The 16061-nt window shown below is 42.9% G+C and overlaps 1 protein-coding gene across 1 annotated transcript; it reads right to left on the reverse strand.

Moving 5' to 3' along the window:
• Window positions 1–258: 258 nt before the first annotated feature.
• On the reverse strand, window positions 259–1430 carry LOC109809235 (calmodulin-like protein 3). Its single transcript, XM_020372483.3, has one exon. The coding sequence runs from the start codon at window positions 1291–1293 to the stop codon at window positions 625–627; it is 669 nt and encodes a 222-aa protein (XP_020228072.1). The 5' UTR covers window positions 1294–1430; the 3' UTR covers window positions 259–624.
• Between the last annotated feature and the right edge of the window lie 14631 nt (window positions 1431–16061).

Raw genomic sequence — 16061 nt, forward strand, 5'->3', positions numbered from 1 at the left:
TTCTTGATTAAATTTCATAATTCAAAGACATTATTTTCTTAAAATAGTCTCCCTCGTGGAAATTAACCTTCATAATTTACTTCGTAAGTCTCGTCCTATTAGCACGTGAGGCTACAGCAGAAACAATATCCTATTCTGTTATTATTATATATATTAAAAGTGCATACCTCCATAATTTATTTTTCCCAATTTCATGGAGAAAAGAGAACCGATTAAAGCTGGAAATTCAACACTTTCTTGTGCTGCAAAACGCAACTGTAAGCTGAATGTTGGTTACTGTATATCCACGCAGACAATTTAAAGAAATTAAAACAAATTCCTTGCCAAAGGATAAAAAAAAAAAAAAAAAAATAGTGGGTCTCATTACCCATGACCCATGAGTTACATAAACAGAGAGAAAATTAATTAATAATTTTCACTACAAATTTACTAAATCGATCAGAGCAGTATTTCATCTAATTTCATGTATCATCTGAAACGTATACATGATGATGATGATGATGTAGCGATGAACCATGATGTTATATACATAGACACACAATGATAACTGTTTAATTTTGGAGTTAATGATGAGGAATCTGAATTGAAAATAAAAGAGAGAACCTGTGAAGTGATGGAGTAGTACTATGCAGCAAAGGCAAGGTTTCCTCCTGAAGTCATCATCATTTTCTTGAACTCGTTGAAGTTAACCATTCCATCTCCATCCATGTCAACCTTCTTGATCATCTCTTTGCACTCCTCGATCTTCTTCCCTTCCCTCAACCCCAAGGAAGTAAGCACCAAAGCTAGCTCCTCCACCGAAATAAGGCCATCATTATCTTTATCAAACACATCAAAAGCCTCCTTCAAATTCACCTCCTCTCCAACACCACCACCCTCTTTCTCATCTCCCTCCTCGTTTCCTCCCAAAGACTCACACGTCAAAAGGCAAAACTCTTGGAAATCGAGTAACTCGTCATGGTTGGAGTCATACTTGGCAACAACATCATCGACCTCTTTATCCGTCATGAAGATTCTGATGTTCCTTAGGGACTCCCTCAGCTCCTGCTTCGTTATGAACCCGTCACCGTTCTTGTCGAAAGTGGAGAACACCCTTCTGAGCTCTTCTGTTTTGTAGATGTCTCTCTTCCCCACCGTTGGAGAAGAGGGAGAGGCGGGGAAGTGGGTTTTGCAAGCATTGTTGGGGGAGAAAATTTGAAGCCACGTTCTGATCTTGTTGGTGGGCACGTAGAAGAAAATGTTTATGAGCCCTGCGATGAAGAGCACTGCTAGCAACAGTGTAGATAGATCCATGCTTTTTGTTGAATTTGATGTTGCTACCTGCGAGAGGGTAAGGGATTAGGAACAAGAGAAGCAAAAGCAACTCGATAGAACCTAGGAGCCAAACAGTATAGGAAACTTTGTCTGCTTTTGGGGTTTTTAATTTGTTTGATTCACAAAATAAAACACAGGGAAAACGACGGTTTGTGTTTATTATTCAATAATAAAATTTTACAATACTTTTTATTGGAGAATATATATATAGGCAATGTAGTGAAGGTATAGGATAGTTTTCTAATTTATATTTATATTTGAGGTGACATGATCATAATAATTATATATACAAATGGATAACTATTTTTATTTTATAAACTAATTTATAAAATTAAGTTAGATTCATAATTTATTTTCTAAAATGATATCAAACATTATATAACGATTGTCAATTATTATTAAACTTTTCAAACCATTTACTATTAATTAAAAAATATTACCAATTGACATTTTTTTAATAAAAGTATAGGTAAAATGGTGGTTTTGTAATGTAAAAGAAAGGGTAATTTTATAAAATTTAGAAATGAAAGCTTATAAGTTGAATAAAAATTAGTTGAAGTTTATAAGTTACAAATTAAAATATTTAAAACTTTTAAAGTAACTAATTAAATTAAAAGTATTTGATAATATTAGTTGATAAATTAATTAATAAATGTAAAATGACATAAAAAATAATATTTAATTTATTGAGGTATAAATAGATTTTAAATAAATAAATAAGGATAAAAAAAAATAACTTATAAGTTAGTTTATTTTTCATAACTTATAAAAATAAGTTAGAAACTATTAAAATAAATTTGGATACTAAATAAACTTATTTTAATTGAATCAGCTTAAAAGTTGGTTAAATTCAGGATCGACCCAATAATAAAACCGACAAACCTTAAATTTTAAGTTTACTAACAATAAAATATTTATGATTAATTTTATAAAGTAAAAAGGTCATATATATATATATATATATATATATATATATATATATATATATATATATATTAAAAAGGTTCATATATTTGCAAAAATTGTTCTCACATGTTTGCAAAAAGACTCAACATACCTCTTTTTTAAAGAAAAAATTTTTTCTCTAAAATTTTACTTTAGACCTCACATATCCTTGTATCCATCCTAGTTAAATTGACTTATATAATTTTCAAATGTTTTCTCAAACATATACCCATCTTAAAATGAATTAAATGATAGTAGTTTAGAATATGTGTGTTTCATATATACAATTGAATTAAATATTTAAATGATATTTTATTTACAACAATTTTATCTAATTTAAAAAAATTATCTCTAATAAAGATGTGAAATATTAGGGTTGCTTTACTGGAAATAATATATTATTTTCATAAATAATTATAATATTGATATGAAGTATGTATAAACACACACAAGATAATAATTTTCTTTTTAACATATTTTATTTTATAATTAAGATAAAGTTTCAAAATTTAGATAATTTAATTAAAAAACATAAAATCACTATTATTTATGTTGTTGATCAATGTTAATAGGAGATAATATGCACGAAATCCTAAATTCAGAGGTTAATGCAAACATTATTAAAAAAAACTAATAAAAATGTGATTCATACGTTTTGATATCAAATCTGTTGACATTATTCGTATCACTGCATTTAAAGTATTAACTACAGTTTGTTAGAGTTATCACAATTTTATTATTAAATAAACACTTTAATGGATTAAGGAGAAAAAATTGTCTATATACTATTCTAAATTTACTGTCAAAGCAACAAGAGACTTTTTACACGGAGGACAAGCGTCAATCGAGGATTATATAATTTAAATATGATTTGAATAAATCTTTATTCCTATTAATTTTTTAACCAGTATCCATAAATAACAAGACTCGTAAGAAAAACAAGAGATTCCAGATTCCAAAGTGCAAAAGAAGTTACGCGGGTTTGGTGGTGATTCTCTTTTCGATCCCACAAAACGCGTGAACATTTTAGTTATGAATAAGTAATTAAGAACATTTGAAGGACGCATAATATTTAATTATGCGTGACAGTAATTAAGAATAATTTTTTTGTGCTCACGCCTTAATCAATAGCGTGTTAGTTTTTTTCTTTTTTTTTTTAGAAGTATCTATCAATCAAAAGTAATAACTATTTTTTCTTAAAATCATAAGTGTATATAAGATTAAATTTCCTCTGTCAACATAATCAAATTCTGAACTTTTTTTTATAAGATACAAATCCCTATTATCTGTATTAACTAATATTAATTTAATAATGTGTTAGATAGTTCTAAAGTATTAAGCATGGTAAATGAATATAGTAAATCTTTTTAATATCTGTGTTTAATTTTAATGAATACAGTGATGGCATAAAAAAAGATAACTATTTATTACTTTACCTTCTGCATGAAAAATAATTTATTTTTCACTGTAAAGTCAGTAATATCTAAACTCACCATAAAAAAACATTTTAAGAACACAGATATATAGCAACATCATAAAATCCAAGTGTCATTCTTTCCCAGCCACAAGATAAAGTTATGGTCTTCGTTGCTTTTTGATTAAGATTTGAGTGGTGAGTGTCTACTTTCTCCCACCCAATCATGTGATAGAGTGAGAGAATTGATTTATTGCTCTTTCTGCTTCCCCACACACTTCAATCATGGTTCTACACAGACCTCTTTATTCAACCCGAATTTCCCAGAGCTTACATTTACTTTTTGAATAATATTTCTGAATTATTGGTATCCCTATCCAATTAGGTCTTTTAAATTAAAGAAGATAAAAAATTACTATTCGTATATGTTCTAACATGTTGGAAATATAAGTCAAAATATAGGTAACAGTTAAATAGAGAGGCGTGTTTTGAGGTTAGATTGATTTCTTAAATGTATATATAATTACCTAAGGAATTTGATTCACTACCTTACCCGAAGGTGAAGATATACTTGTCCCGCGTGACAGGTGATGTAGATAACTTTAATATATGATAGAGATAACTTTAATACAAGGGAATCCTGATTTTGAAGCATTCCCTTGAGGGGATCATGGAATATATAGTGGCTAAGGATGTGTTTGGATCGACCACGGGTAACAAGAAAATAGAATGAAATTAACTTCTTGTTTGTTTGTGAAATAATAAAGTGAAACAAAATATGGAAGAAAAAATAAAATATAATATTTAATTTTCACCACTTAATGTTTGAATATAGAAATAAAATTATTTTTACATCATAAAACAATTTTTTCCCTAAATTAAAATGAAATGGGAGAAATATATTATTAATTGCTTTTTTTTCTTGGTTTAATTTTTAAAAAGATTACTAATTTCTAAAATAATAGATAATTTTATGTTAAGAAAAAATATTATACTAAAAAAAATATTTTAAATATAAAAAACTACTCTCATTCCCACTTATCCAAACATAAATTTTCTCACTTTTTCACTTTTTTATTTTTACCTATCCAAATAATGTAATTTTCTACTTCTCCTCTAATATGGTCATTCTTATCTTATTTATTTCCTTTCCGTTTCACTCTCCATCTAAACAAAGCACAAGGAGATAGAACATTTTTTTAAGAGTTTTTTAAGATATTATATTAAATATCTTGTACTATGAAAGTTTTTCTAATTAAATAATGACGAGTAAATTTTTAACATCAAATAATATTAACTAAAATGTCTTATAAATTTTAAAAATTCATATTATATCTTGTTCTTACCGGAAATCTGCTGTAGAGCTGATCCGCCGGGTAAGATTGGTGAGTCTCCTTCGCTGGGTGTATTGGTGCTCCGAGATGGGGGAGGTACCTGCAAAAGAGACTCCGATGCTAAAGTTAGGGTTTGTATGAGTATGAGTCTCGTATATATAATGCACATACCTTTGTGTGAATTAGGGTTGTCTTGGGCCTAAGATAAGATATGATATGATACGATATCATATAATATGATATGATCACGTTGTGACATAATATGGTATAATTGGAGAACGGTTTTGGCCTGGGACGAGATCTCCGGGCTCGGGCGTGATCTGTCCGGATTCTGGGCTGACGTTGTTCAACGCGTGCCCGGGATGACCCTTATAATGTCAACCCGGGCTGCGAAATGCGGTCAGTACACTAGCCCCCCGAGCTCCGAAGGCCGTAGGCCGAGGAGTTAAGGTCGGGCTCGTGAGAGGAGAGGTGGCTTTGCGCGTACGCTAGCTGGAGGCTCGCCACGTGTCGCGACTGTTCATGCTCTGGAGACGTTTGATTGACGTATTGGGGGCAGTGACGGTTTTTTAATGATGGTTTGGTAATAAGTGTGTCGTCGGGTGTGCCTTTCAACTGACAAGTGTCGCGTCGGTTTTGAATTTCGGGGAAAGTTTTAGCCTTTCTCTCTTCTCGCGCCTCTTCCCTGTCTTTCTTCTGACTTCTCGAGTACGAGAGCTTTTCTTGGTTCCCTTTACCTCCTTTCTCTTTTGCGCTTCCGTCGCCGTTGTCGTTTCCGGTAGTCCCTTCTTTGGTAGGGTTGTTTTCTGAGGAGGAGTACCAGGTACTTCCTTTTTATTTGCTTCTTCTCTTTTTTCATGGCCGGTGGAAGTGGTGTCGGATCCTCTGCGTCTGTCAGGGGCAAGGCGCGTGGCAAGGTGGTGGCCGCCGGAAGGGTCACTGTTGAGAAGAAAGATTCGCCGCCACCTAGGGGCCCAGAGCCGGGCGTTCCTGGTTACGACTGGGTCAAACGCGAGGTGGCCGAGGCTCAGAGCATTTTTCGCTCTTTCCTCGAAGTGAATGCGTTTCGGAGAGCGCATAGGGTTTGCGATTCCTCCATTTCCCACATGATTCGGCTTGAGCCCTGTCAGGCTGATGAGGGCGTGTATATGGGGAGGTCTACTGATCCCCCTCATTTCTATGTATATCAATGCTTTTTTAGGGATTTGGGTGTCTGTCTTCCTTTTACCCAGTTTGAGTGCGATTTTTTGAATTTCATCAACGCGACTCCTTGCCAATTGCATCCCAATAGCTGGGGTTTTTTGAGGGCTTTTCAGGTCCTGTGTACAGTTCTAGGTATAGAGGTGTCTCTTCGCGTCTTTCTTCATTTTTATCAGTTGAAGATGGGCGTTCCGCCTTATGGCATTTTGTCCCTGAGCGGGAGTAGGGATGGGGGCTTGTTTACTCCCTACTCCTAATCGTATAAAAATTTCAAGCAGGAGTTTTTTCGGGTCGCCCTTGTGGGTGTTGACCCTTTGGAAGACGAGGTGTTCTACTTCGGAGGTTTGTCGAGGTTTCCATTCTATTGGTGTCCCAAGCCGTCCTGGTTTCACGGTTTGGGGGATCTGAAGGAGACGGCCGCGGAGACGGCCGCCATCAAGAATCTTGCCGCGCTCCCTCGTCCGTTGGATTGCAAGCTCGTCTTGTCGCTTGCGAATTCGCCTTTCAGGGAGAGGGGCCTAGAGAGTGAGTATTATGTGCTCTGGTAGGTTTTTAGGACTTGTGTAGTTGTCGGTCATTGATGTGTTTCTGTTTCTTTTCTGCAGGCATTATGGACAGAAACTTGTGGCGTCAGCTTAAACACCGCTACAATGTTTCCGAGCTCGAGGTTCCCGAGCCTCCGGAGGAGGATGCTGTCTCCCTAAAGACCCACCGGAAGAGGAAGAGGGGGAAGGAGGAGGTCGGGGGGACCTCCGCTTCTCACGATGTCGAGGAGGCGACCTCCCGGGTTGTGGACGCTGTGGATCTCACCGACAGCCCTCCGGCCAAGTTCCCCGTCTTTGTTTTTTGAGGCGTTATGGATCCCTTTGCAGGGCGGGGTTGGCGTTGCTGAGGTGGAGGTCTACGTTTCCGAGCAGACCGTCCGAGTTGCCAAGGTGGTAAGTATTGTCTTCTCGGACTTTTCACTCTGGCTTTTTGCTATGTTGCCTGACTGTTTGATCTGGGTGATTTTTTGTAGGCAGGAAGTGCCTCTGGGCCTGAGCTGCAGGCGGGGAAAGCCGCTGAGCCTGAGGTGCAGGCGGGAAAAGCCGCCGAGCCTGAGGTGCAGGCGGGAAATGCCGCTGATCCTGAGGTGCAGGCTTCCGGGCTGGCCGCCCAGGCTGCTGGGATGAGTCTGGTTTTTTGTTTTGTTTTGTTTTGTTTTTGTGGCTTTCTCGCATGTCTCCTTATCTATTTGTGATGCGGGACTGGTGTTTGCAGGCGGGCTCATCGCAAGGGCCTTCCCGGACCCAATATCTGTCCCATCGCTTTGGGAAGGGGATAGATACGGTGCGGCTGGATCACGTGAGCGCGTCCGCCAGTATGGATTCATTATGGAGCGCGGGGGTGACCGCGAAGAGGTTTTTTCCTCAGGGTTCGTTGAGCTCTGAGGACCAGGGATTGATTGACAGGATCGGTCCCAAGGACAGTTTTGATGCTGCCCAGGTCATGCTGCAGAGGGTGATAGGCATAATGAGTCACTAGAAACCCAAGTGGGGCCAGCAGTGAGAAGACTTGGCCAAGCAGCAGCAGGAGCTGGCTAAGCGGGAGCAGGAGCTGGTTAAGCAAGAGCAGGAGCTGGCTAAGGCGAAGGGCCGACTTCAGCCATGGAAGGAGGCGAACAAGATCCTGAGGGAGGATAACAAGGCTCTCACCCCAGCTCTTGATGAGGTGAAGCGGCGGGAGGCTGAGCTCCGGACCGCGCGTAGCGACCTTGCGGGTGCAGAAATCTCTTGAGATTGCATTGCGGTCCAATGAGGCTTATGCTTCTCGAGTGGGGGAGCTGCAGGGGCTCGCCGCTTTTTCTCGGGCGCGGGCTCGTTCTTTGGAGGACGAGGTGACGTCCTCCCGTGACCAGGTGCAGGTCTTAGAGGATGTTGTGGCCTCTCTAAAGGGGGAGTTGGCAGCGGCGGCTGAGGAGCGTCTCCGCAGTGAGGCCATTCTGGGTGGTCGAGAGGATGAGATTGCTGCGCTGAGAGTAGAGCTCGTGGAGCTGGCAGCGGGGAAAGCGGCCGTGGAAGGACGGCTCGTCGAGATGGAGCACTCCGTCGTGGCAGAGCATAAGAGGGGCTTTCAGAAGGCTGCCCGTCAGGCACGACTTCTTGCTCCCGGGTTCGACTTCTCCTCGATGCATGTGGAGAAGGTGGTCCGTCGTGGGAGGATTGTTTCGGAGGACGATGTTAACGACAGTTCCAGTGAAAATGCCTCCGCTTAGGTTTTCTTTGTAATTTTGGTTTCCCTTCTCTTTGGCGTGAATTGATGTACTGAATCTTGTGAACTTTGCTTGTATACATGTATGCATGTTGCTCTATTTTGTTCGTTTTGGGTTTAATTTTGGCTGTTCGCGCTGTTTGAAGCGCATGTTTGGCGTCTGTTATATGCTTTTGTATCGGGTGATACCTCTTATCTTGCGCTAGTGACGTCGAGATTCGAGGTCGGCCTTAGTTGCTTGCTCAGTAGGGTTTTTCGTGGAAGTTCGGACTCGGCCGTAGATGAATGTGTTAAGATTCGTATTCGATCTCAAATTGTGACTTTGTAATTGTTGTGAGGGTTTATAAATGACCGTAGGCTGGAGTCAAGGTCAGAATTCAATCCTAAGTTGGTCGTGCCGGGGTTCGAATTCGACCCCGGTATCGAGAGTGGGGTGTGCTTTGCCAAGGTTCAAAGTTGTCCTCAGGTTAGTGGTTTGGTATCGACCTTTAAGGGAGAATTCGTGTGTGTGTTGAGATTCGTATTCGACCTCGGATTTTGAATTAGGCGACTTGGCTAGGTTCGGACTCGACCTTTAAGGGGGAGCATCGAGGCTCATACTCGACCTTGTATGCTAAACGAGGTTCGGGCGTGACTTCGAACTTCTGTTTGGGTGAGTGTCTCTGTAGAGGCTTGATGACCTTGATTTATTAGCGTCGAGGTATTGCGCCGACCTCAAGCCGGAGTGTAGTAGGTTGGATAAGTGGTCCATGTCCGCCCTTAAGTTTAGGGTCATGCATGTTTTGTCATGGATCGAACTCGATTTCGGGTATGTGGTCGGGACTCGACCTCCGAATGAGTTACTAGGGTTCGACCTTGACTTTTGACAAGAGCGTCGAGGTTTGCACTTGACTTCGTAAATTGTGAGCGGGTTCCATTAAGGTTCGGACTCGACCTTTGAAGAAAGCGTCGGGGTTCGTACTCGACCTCGGATTTGACGTTTGATTAAGGTTCGAACTGGACCTCGGATTTTTGCGAATGAATGGGTTAAGGTTCGTGTTCGGCCTTTAACGAGAGTGCTGGGGTTCGTGCTCGACCTCGGGTTTGCCTTTTTAAGGTTCGAACTCGACCTTTATCAAGGATACCGGGGTTCGTGTTCGACCTCGGGTTTGCATTTTTAAGGTTCGAACTCGACCTTTTATCAAGGATACCGGGGTTCGTGCTCGACCTCGGGTTTGTATTTTTAAGGTTCGAACTCGACCTTTATCAAGGATACCGGGGTTCGTGCTCGACCTCGGGTTTGCATTTTTAAGGTTCGAACTCGACCTTTATCAAGGATACCGGGGTTCGTGCTCGACCTCGGGTTTGCATTTTTAAGGTTCGAACTCGACCTTTCTCAAGGATACCGGGGTTCGTGTTCGACCTCGGGTTTGCATTTTTAAGGTTCGAACTCGACCTTTTATCAAGGATACCGGGGTTCGTGCTCGACCTCGGGTTTGCATTTTTAAGGTTCGAACTCGACCTTTATCAAGGATACCGGGGTTCGTGTTCGACCTCGGGTTTGCATTTTTAAGGTTCGAACTCGACCTTTTATCAAGGATACCGGGGTTCGTGCTCGACCTCGGGTTTGCATTTTTAAGGTTCGAACTCGACCTTTATCAAGGATATCGGGGTTCGTGCTCGACCTCGGGTTTGCATTTTTAAGGTTCGAACTCGACCTTTATCAAGGATACCGGGGTTCGTGCTCGACCTCGGGTTTGCATTTTTAAGGTTCGAACTCGACCTTTATCAAGGATACCGGGGTTCGTGCTCGACCTCGGGTTTGCATTTTTAAGGTTCGAACTCGACCTTTATCAAGGATACCGGGGTTCGTGCTCGACCTCGGGTTTGCATTTTTAAGGTTCGAACTCGACCTTTATCAAGGATACCGGGGTTCGTGCTCGACCTCGGGTTTGCATTTTTAAGGTTCGAACTCGACCTTTATCAAGGATACCGGGGTTCGTGCTCGACCTCGGGTTTGCATTTTTAAGGTTCGAACTCGACCTTTCTCAAGGATACCGGGGTTCGTGTTCGACCTCGGGTTTGCATTTTTAAGGTTCGAACTCGACCTTTTATCAAGGATACCGGGGTTCGTGCTCGACCTCGGGTTTGCATTTTTAAGGTTCGAACTCGACCTTCATCAAGGATACCGGGGTTCATGCTCGACCTCGGGTTTGCATTTTTAAGGTTCAAACTCGACCTTTATCAAGGATACCGGGGTTCATGCTCGACCTCGGGTTTGCATTTTTAAGGTTCGAACTCGACCTTTATCAAGGATACCGGGGTTCGTGCTCGACCTCAAGTTTTACGCGCGCGATTGGATTACGGGGGTTCTATTTTCGTGTTTACAGTAATTGATGCGATAATATTTATGGAAATGCAATGAGTGAGCGAAAAGGAGAATATTATTAGATAATCCTGCCGTACCTCGTTAAAAACCCTCTCCGTTTAGGATGGAGGCGGGAAAAGAGTGCGCGGTTTCGCTTTTACAAATGTGAAATTAGAGTTTAGGGGCATGTAGTGGGGGGACTCTTATTGCCCTCCTTGCCGGACGCGGAGATCCTCAGGCTTTCGGCGTAGCATTGTCGAGCTGTTTTCTGGTTTGCTCTGACGGAGATAATTTTTCCGTCCTTTCCTGGGAACTTCATGGTGAGGTGCGGGGTGGACACCACCGCGCCGAGATGATTTAAGGTCGGTCTCCCTATTATGATGTTATAGGAGGTGTTGGCCTCCACGAGGAGGTATCAGACCATGATTCTTCTGGCGTCCGGGGGTGTGCCAAAGGTTGTGAGCAGGTCCACGTATCCGCGGGTGTGGACCCGTTCACCGGCGAAGCCAACTAGGGGCTCTGTATGCGGCTGGATGAGAGAGTGAGGGACGTCGAGCTTGAGGAAAGTTGGCCAATACAGGACGTCTGCCGAGCTCCCCTAATCGATGAGTGTCTTTTGGACTTCCCAGTTTGCGATTTCTACCCCGATGACCATGGGGTCATCCTGATTGGGGCTGATCCCTGCGTAGTCCTCGTCGGAGAAAGAGATTGGTGGTGAGCTCTTGTAGGGGATCGAGGCAGTGGAATGGGCGCAGTTGATACTGTGGAGGTGTCTTTTTCGGGCTGAGCTGCTGGCACCTCCTCCGGCGAAGCCGCCTGCAATTGTGTTGATTATTCCCCGCAGGGGGCTGGTTCGGTCTCCTGGCTTATTTCAGCCTGTACTGCGCCATTGGTGTTTTGCTGAGTTCCTGTGGGTAGGTCCCCCCGAGCTCCTGATCCGCGGCCTCTCCCGCGTCCCCGGCCTCCGGAGCCACCTCAGGAGCCTGGCTGTCGCTGAATGCAGTGGCCGAGGTGACCTGCCTGGATGAGTTCCTCGATGCGGTCCCAGAGTGTGCGGCACTCGTCTGTGGTATGACCATAGTTTTTGTGATACCGACAGTGTTTGGACTTGTCAGCACTGTTTGGTGTGTGGCCGGGTGGTGGGAGGTCTAGCAGGTTGCTATTACTGGCTTCCTCCAAAATGTGGACTCTTGGGGTGTTCAGAGAGGTGTAGAAGTCGTACCTCCCGGCTCTGTTTGTCCTGGCTGTCTTTTTGAATTGGCTGTCGTTGTTGACTTTAACCTTGTCTTTGTGGCCCTGTTCTGGTTTAGCGGGGCCCTTACCGTGAAACTGGTCGCGGAAGGCCGCGTGCTCCTCCATTTGAATGTAGCCGGCGGCGCGGGCGCGCAGTTCGTCCATATCGCGAGGGGCGTCGCGACATAGGCTGTCGACGAACGATCCGGGTTTCAATGCCATGAGCATGGCGTGTAGGGCGACTTCTGGGTTTAGATTTCGGATCCGGACTGATATGTTAGAGAAGCGCTCCATGAAGGCCCGTAGGGGCTCGTCGTCATTCTGTTTGAGGTTGGCCAAGGCGGCCGAGGTTGTGTGGTGAGGTCGGCTGGTGGCGTATTGTGCCGTGAACCGCCGCACCAAGGTGGCGAAACTGTCAATGGACCCTGCCGGCAGTTGGGTGTACCAATGGAGCGCGGGTCCTTTAAGCGAGGTCAGGAAGACCCTGCACAGTATAGCGTCACTGTTAGTGTAAAGGTTTACCTGAGTCGTGTACGCGTCAACGTGCTCATCGGGGTCCATAGTGCCGTCGTAGCGGTCGAGGTGGAGGGGCTTCCACTCGCGGGGTAACGAAGTCTCCATGATGCCGTTCACAAAGGGATGACGGCGGAAAGGCTCTTGGCCCTCGGAGACATGAGTGGGGGCCTTGCTGGTGCCCTGCCCTGATCTGTGTGTTGATGCATGAGACCGGTGCGTGGCGGGCTGTGAATGTGGTGCCCTGGTGGTTGCTTGGGAATGGGGGGCTGAATGCGCCTCCTCCTCATGATCACCGCTGTCGTGCAGTGGCAGGCCGGGGCGATGCCGAGGGAGCTGGGCGCGGATGCGCTCGTTCTCGGCGCGTAGCGCCGCTAGGTCTGCTTCGTTAGCGGTGCGCATCGCCGCGAGGTCATTCTTATGCTGGGCACGCATATTCTGGAGGTCGGCGTCGTGCTGTCGCCGCATCTGCTCGACTTGTTCGACCAAACGCCTCAGGGTCGCGGTATCGCTGTCCATGGTAGTTGAGTTGCTTGTGTTATCTGTTGCTCGTCTAATATGGCTTCTGGAAGAAACCATGCAGGTGGCCGATGAGAGCTTGGTCTGATCGGCCCCACGGTGGGCGCCAAATGTTCTTACCGGAAATCTGCTGTAGAGCTGATCCGCCGGGTAAGATTGGTGAGCCTCCTTCGCTGGGTGTATTGGTGCTCCGAGATGGGGGAGGTACCTGCAAAAGAGACTCCGATGCTAAAGTTAGGGTTTGTATGAGTATGAGTCTCGTATATATAATGCACATACCTTTGTGTGAATTAGGGTTGTCTTGGGCCTGAGATAAGATATGATATGATACGATATCATATAATATGATATGATCACGTTGTGACATAATATGGTATAATTGGAGAACGATTTTGGCCTGGGACGAGATCTCCGGGCTCGGGCGTGATCTGTCCGGATTCTGGGCTGACGTTGTTCAACGCGTGCCTGGGATGACCCTTATAATGTCAACCCGGGCTGAGAGCCCGGGTGCGAAATGCGGTCAGTACACATCTAATATTTAATAATGTGGTCTTATAAAGACAATTTTTTTTAAAAGTATAACTACATATATTTTTCACTAAAGAAAATCGTGTTTGAGGGGAAAAATTTTCTTTTAAGTATTTAATATAAATATACCCAATACTCAAATTTGAGATATTAGTTGAGTCAAAACAATCTCACGTTCACATTGGTTAATCTATGCTCAATGATATAAATGGAGAATATTTTGTGTATAACAATAATATGTCAAACAAAAGTTGCTTCCTTTAATTTTTGGAATGTTTTTAATATGTATGCATATAGAACAAGCAAACACAAGTGTGACTCTGATATTGTCTCGAAAGCAAGAAGCGATATGGATGCGGGGTGGACCGTCGTCCAAAATCGTAGAAAGGGGAACAACGGAAGGACTCAGAGGAAGGAGCATTATGGCAGGTCTGATGATAAGGGAAGGAATCAAGGGCATCTCACTTCCTTTTTCTTTACAAATTTCCCGAGATCTTACGGTGCTAAGGAGATGTGGCATGAGTTCAGTCGCCATGGAAATATCAAGGAAGTATTTATTCCGGCGAAGGTGGACAAACGCGGTGAGAGGTTCAGCTTTGCTCGTTTCTTGGACGTGAATGATGCGAGGATAATGGCTCTAACCTTGGATAAGATTTTTATAGAAGGGAGAAAAATTATGGTTAACTGCCCTCGCTTTCAAAAGGGCGTATGGGAACAAAATCAACCAAATGTATCAAGGAGGCATAGAACAGAGGTGAATGACAGAAAACCTATTTTTCAGCTGAAGAGGTGGGATCCAGACCCTAAAAATGGTGCAGAACAAAATGAAAGAAGAAGAAAAGATAGTCCTGTATCTGTGGACTGTATATTCAAACCGTGCCCAAAAGTGAAGGAGGGGTTGGAGCGTTCTTTTGTGGGGCGTGTAAAGCGTAAGGGGGATACTTATATAACACAAAAGAAACTCCACCTCGAAGGGATCTTCGAGATTCGAGCAACTCCGATGGGTGCTTCGCTGGTTTTACTCGAAACGCAAGACCCTAAATCAGTGATAGAATACATCAGTGATGAAGTGGAATGGGTAAATGACTGGTTTGAGGAAGTGTTCCAGTGGTCGTCCCGGATATTAGACAATGAACGTCTCGTTTGGTTAAAAATTTATGGGGTGCCGGCACATGGTTGGTCAGAGGATTTTTTCAAAATGCTAGGTTCTATCTATGGAAAATTCTTGTATGTGGATGACCCAACCAAGGACAGGGAACGCCTAGATTTAGCTCGCCTGGAAATTCGTACTAACATCCGAGACACCTTAAACAACACAGTGACAATAGAAATTGATGGGGTCATATATCAAATACGTATTGTTGAAGAGGGAACGGAGGAGTGTATCAATTGTAGTCCACGAAGAAATCGACAACCGTTTTCTTCGGTGGGGTCTGAATCAAGTTTTGGTGATAGGGAAGAGGCGAAGGTCGGTCATAGAAGGTTATCGGAGAAGTCTTGTTCCGTTAACGAGGACGACAACTTTAGTGATGACGTCAGGTGATGGAACTAGGTGAGGAGATTGATGATTCCTTCACTTGCTCCATGATTAGGACCGTGAATGCTATTGAGGTTAAGACTCCAATGACTCTTTGAAGCTCCTTGAAGTGTTCTTCAATGGAGAAGAAGCCTTGAAGTGGCTCGGTTACTCCTTAGCTTGAGGTAGAAGCTTAAGGAACCAAGGTAAGGTTGAAGCACCTTTGGAGAGAACTTAGGAGAGAAAGTTCTCTTCGGTTTTTGTGACTCTTGATTTAGAGAGAAAATTCAGATTTCATTTCTCAAATTGGTCAAAAGTGTTTTACAATCAAAGAATTACAAGTTTATAGGAGTAGGAAACTTAGAGAGCAAGCTAGTCTTGACCATGGTTCACTAGGAACCATGGTTGAGTCTAGATAAACCGTCCAAGGTCAAGAGGCTTGGAGAGCAAGCTTCTCACTTGGCTTGCTTGGTAAGCTAGCCAAGGAGAAGCTTGTGCTTCAAGCTTCCAAGCTTAAGAAACTCCATGAATTTTGTCCAAGTGTGAACACAAGTGTTCACACAAGTGTGAACACAAGTGTGAACACACTTCTAAGGTGGGTGGCTTCTTAGAATTAATTTACTCCTTTTGATTTGAAAATGGTTAATTTGGTTTAGTTAGGTTCATTCAATGGGAATGGAACCTAGCTAAATCAAATCTATGAAAAATTAGGAGTAAAATGAGTCCAATATGAAAAATTTAGCCTAGGACCACCTTTGGCTAAATTGCTAGGAGCACTCTCTAGCTTACTAAGGACACTCTCTAATTTGCTAATGCCACTCCTACTAGAAAACTAAGAAAAGAATGTATTTCTAGGTTAGGTTAAATGGAGTCAAAGTGTCCAAGTAACCTACCCTAGAATCAATATACAATAGCTACTAAAAAGGGAAATAAAGTGCCTTACAAATA

Source organism: Cajanus cajan, chromosome 5 (assembly GCF_000230855.2).
Source record: "Cajanus cajan strain Asha chromosome 5, NIPB_CcT2T_4, whole genome shotgun sequence".
NCBI lineage: Eukaryota > Viridiplantae > Streptophyta > Magnoliopsida > Fabales > Fabaceae > Cajanus > Cajanus cajan.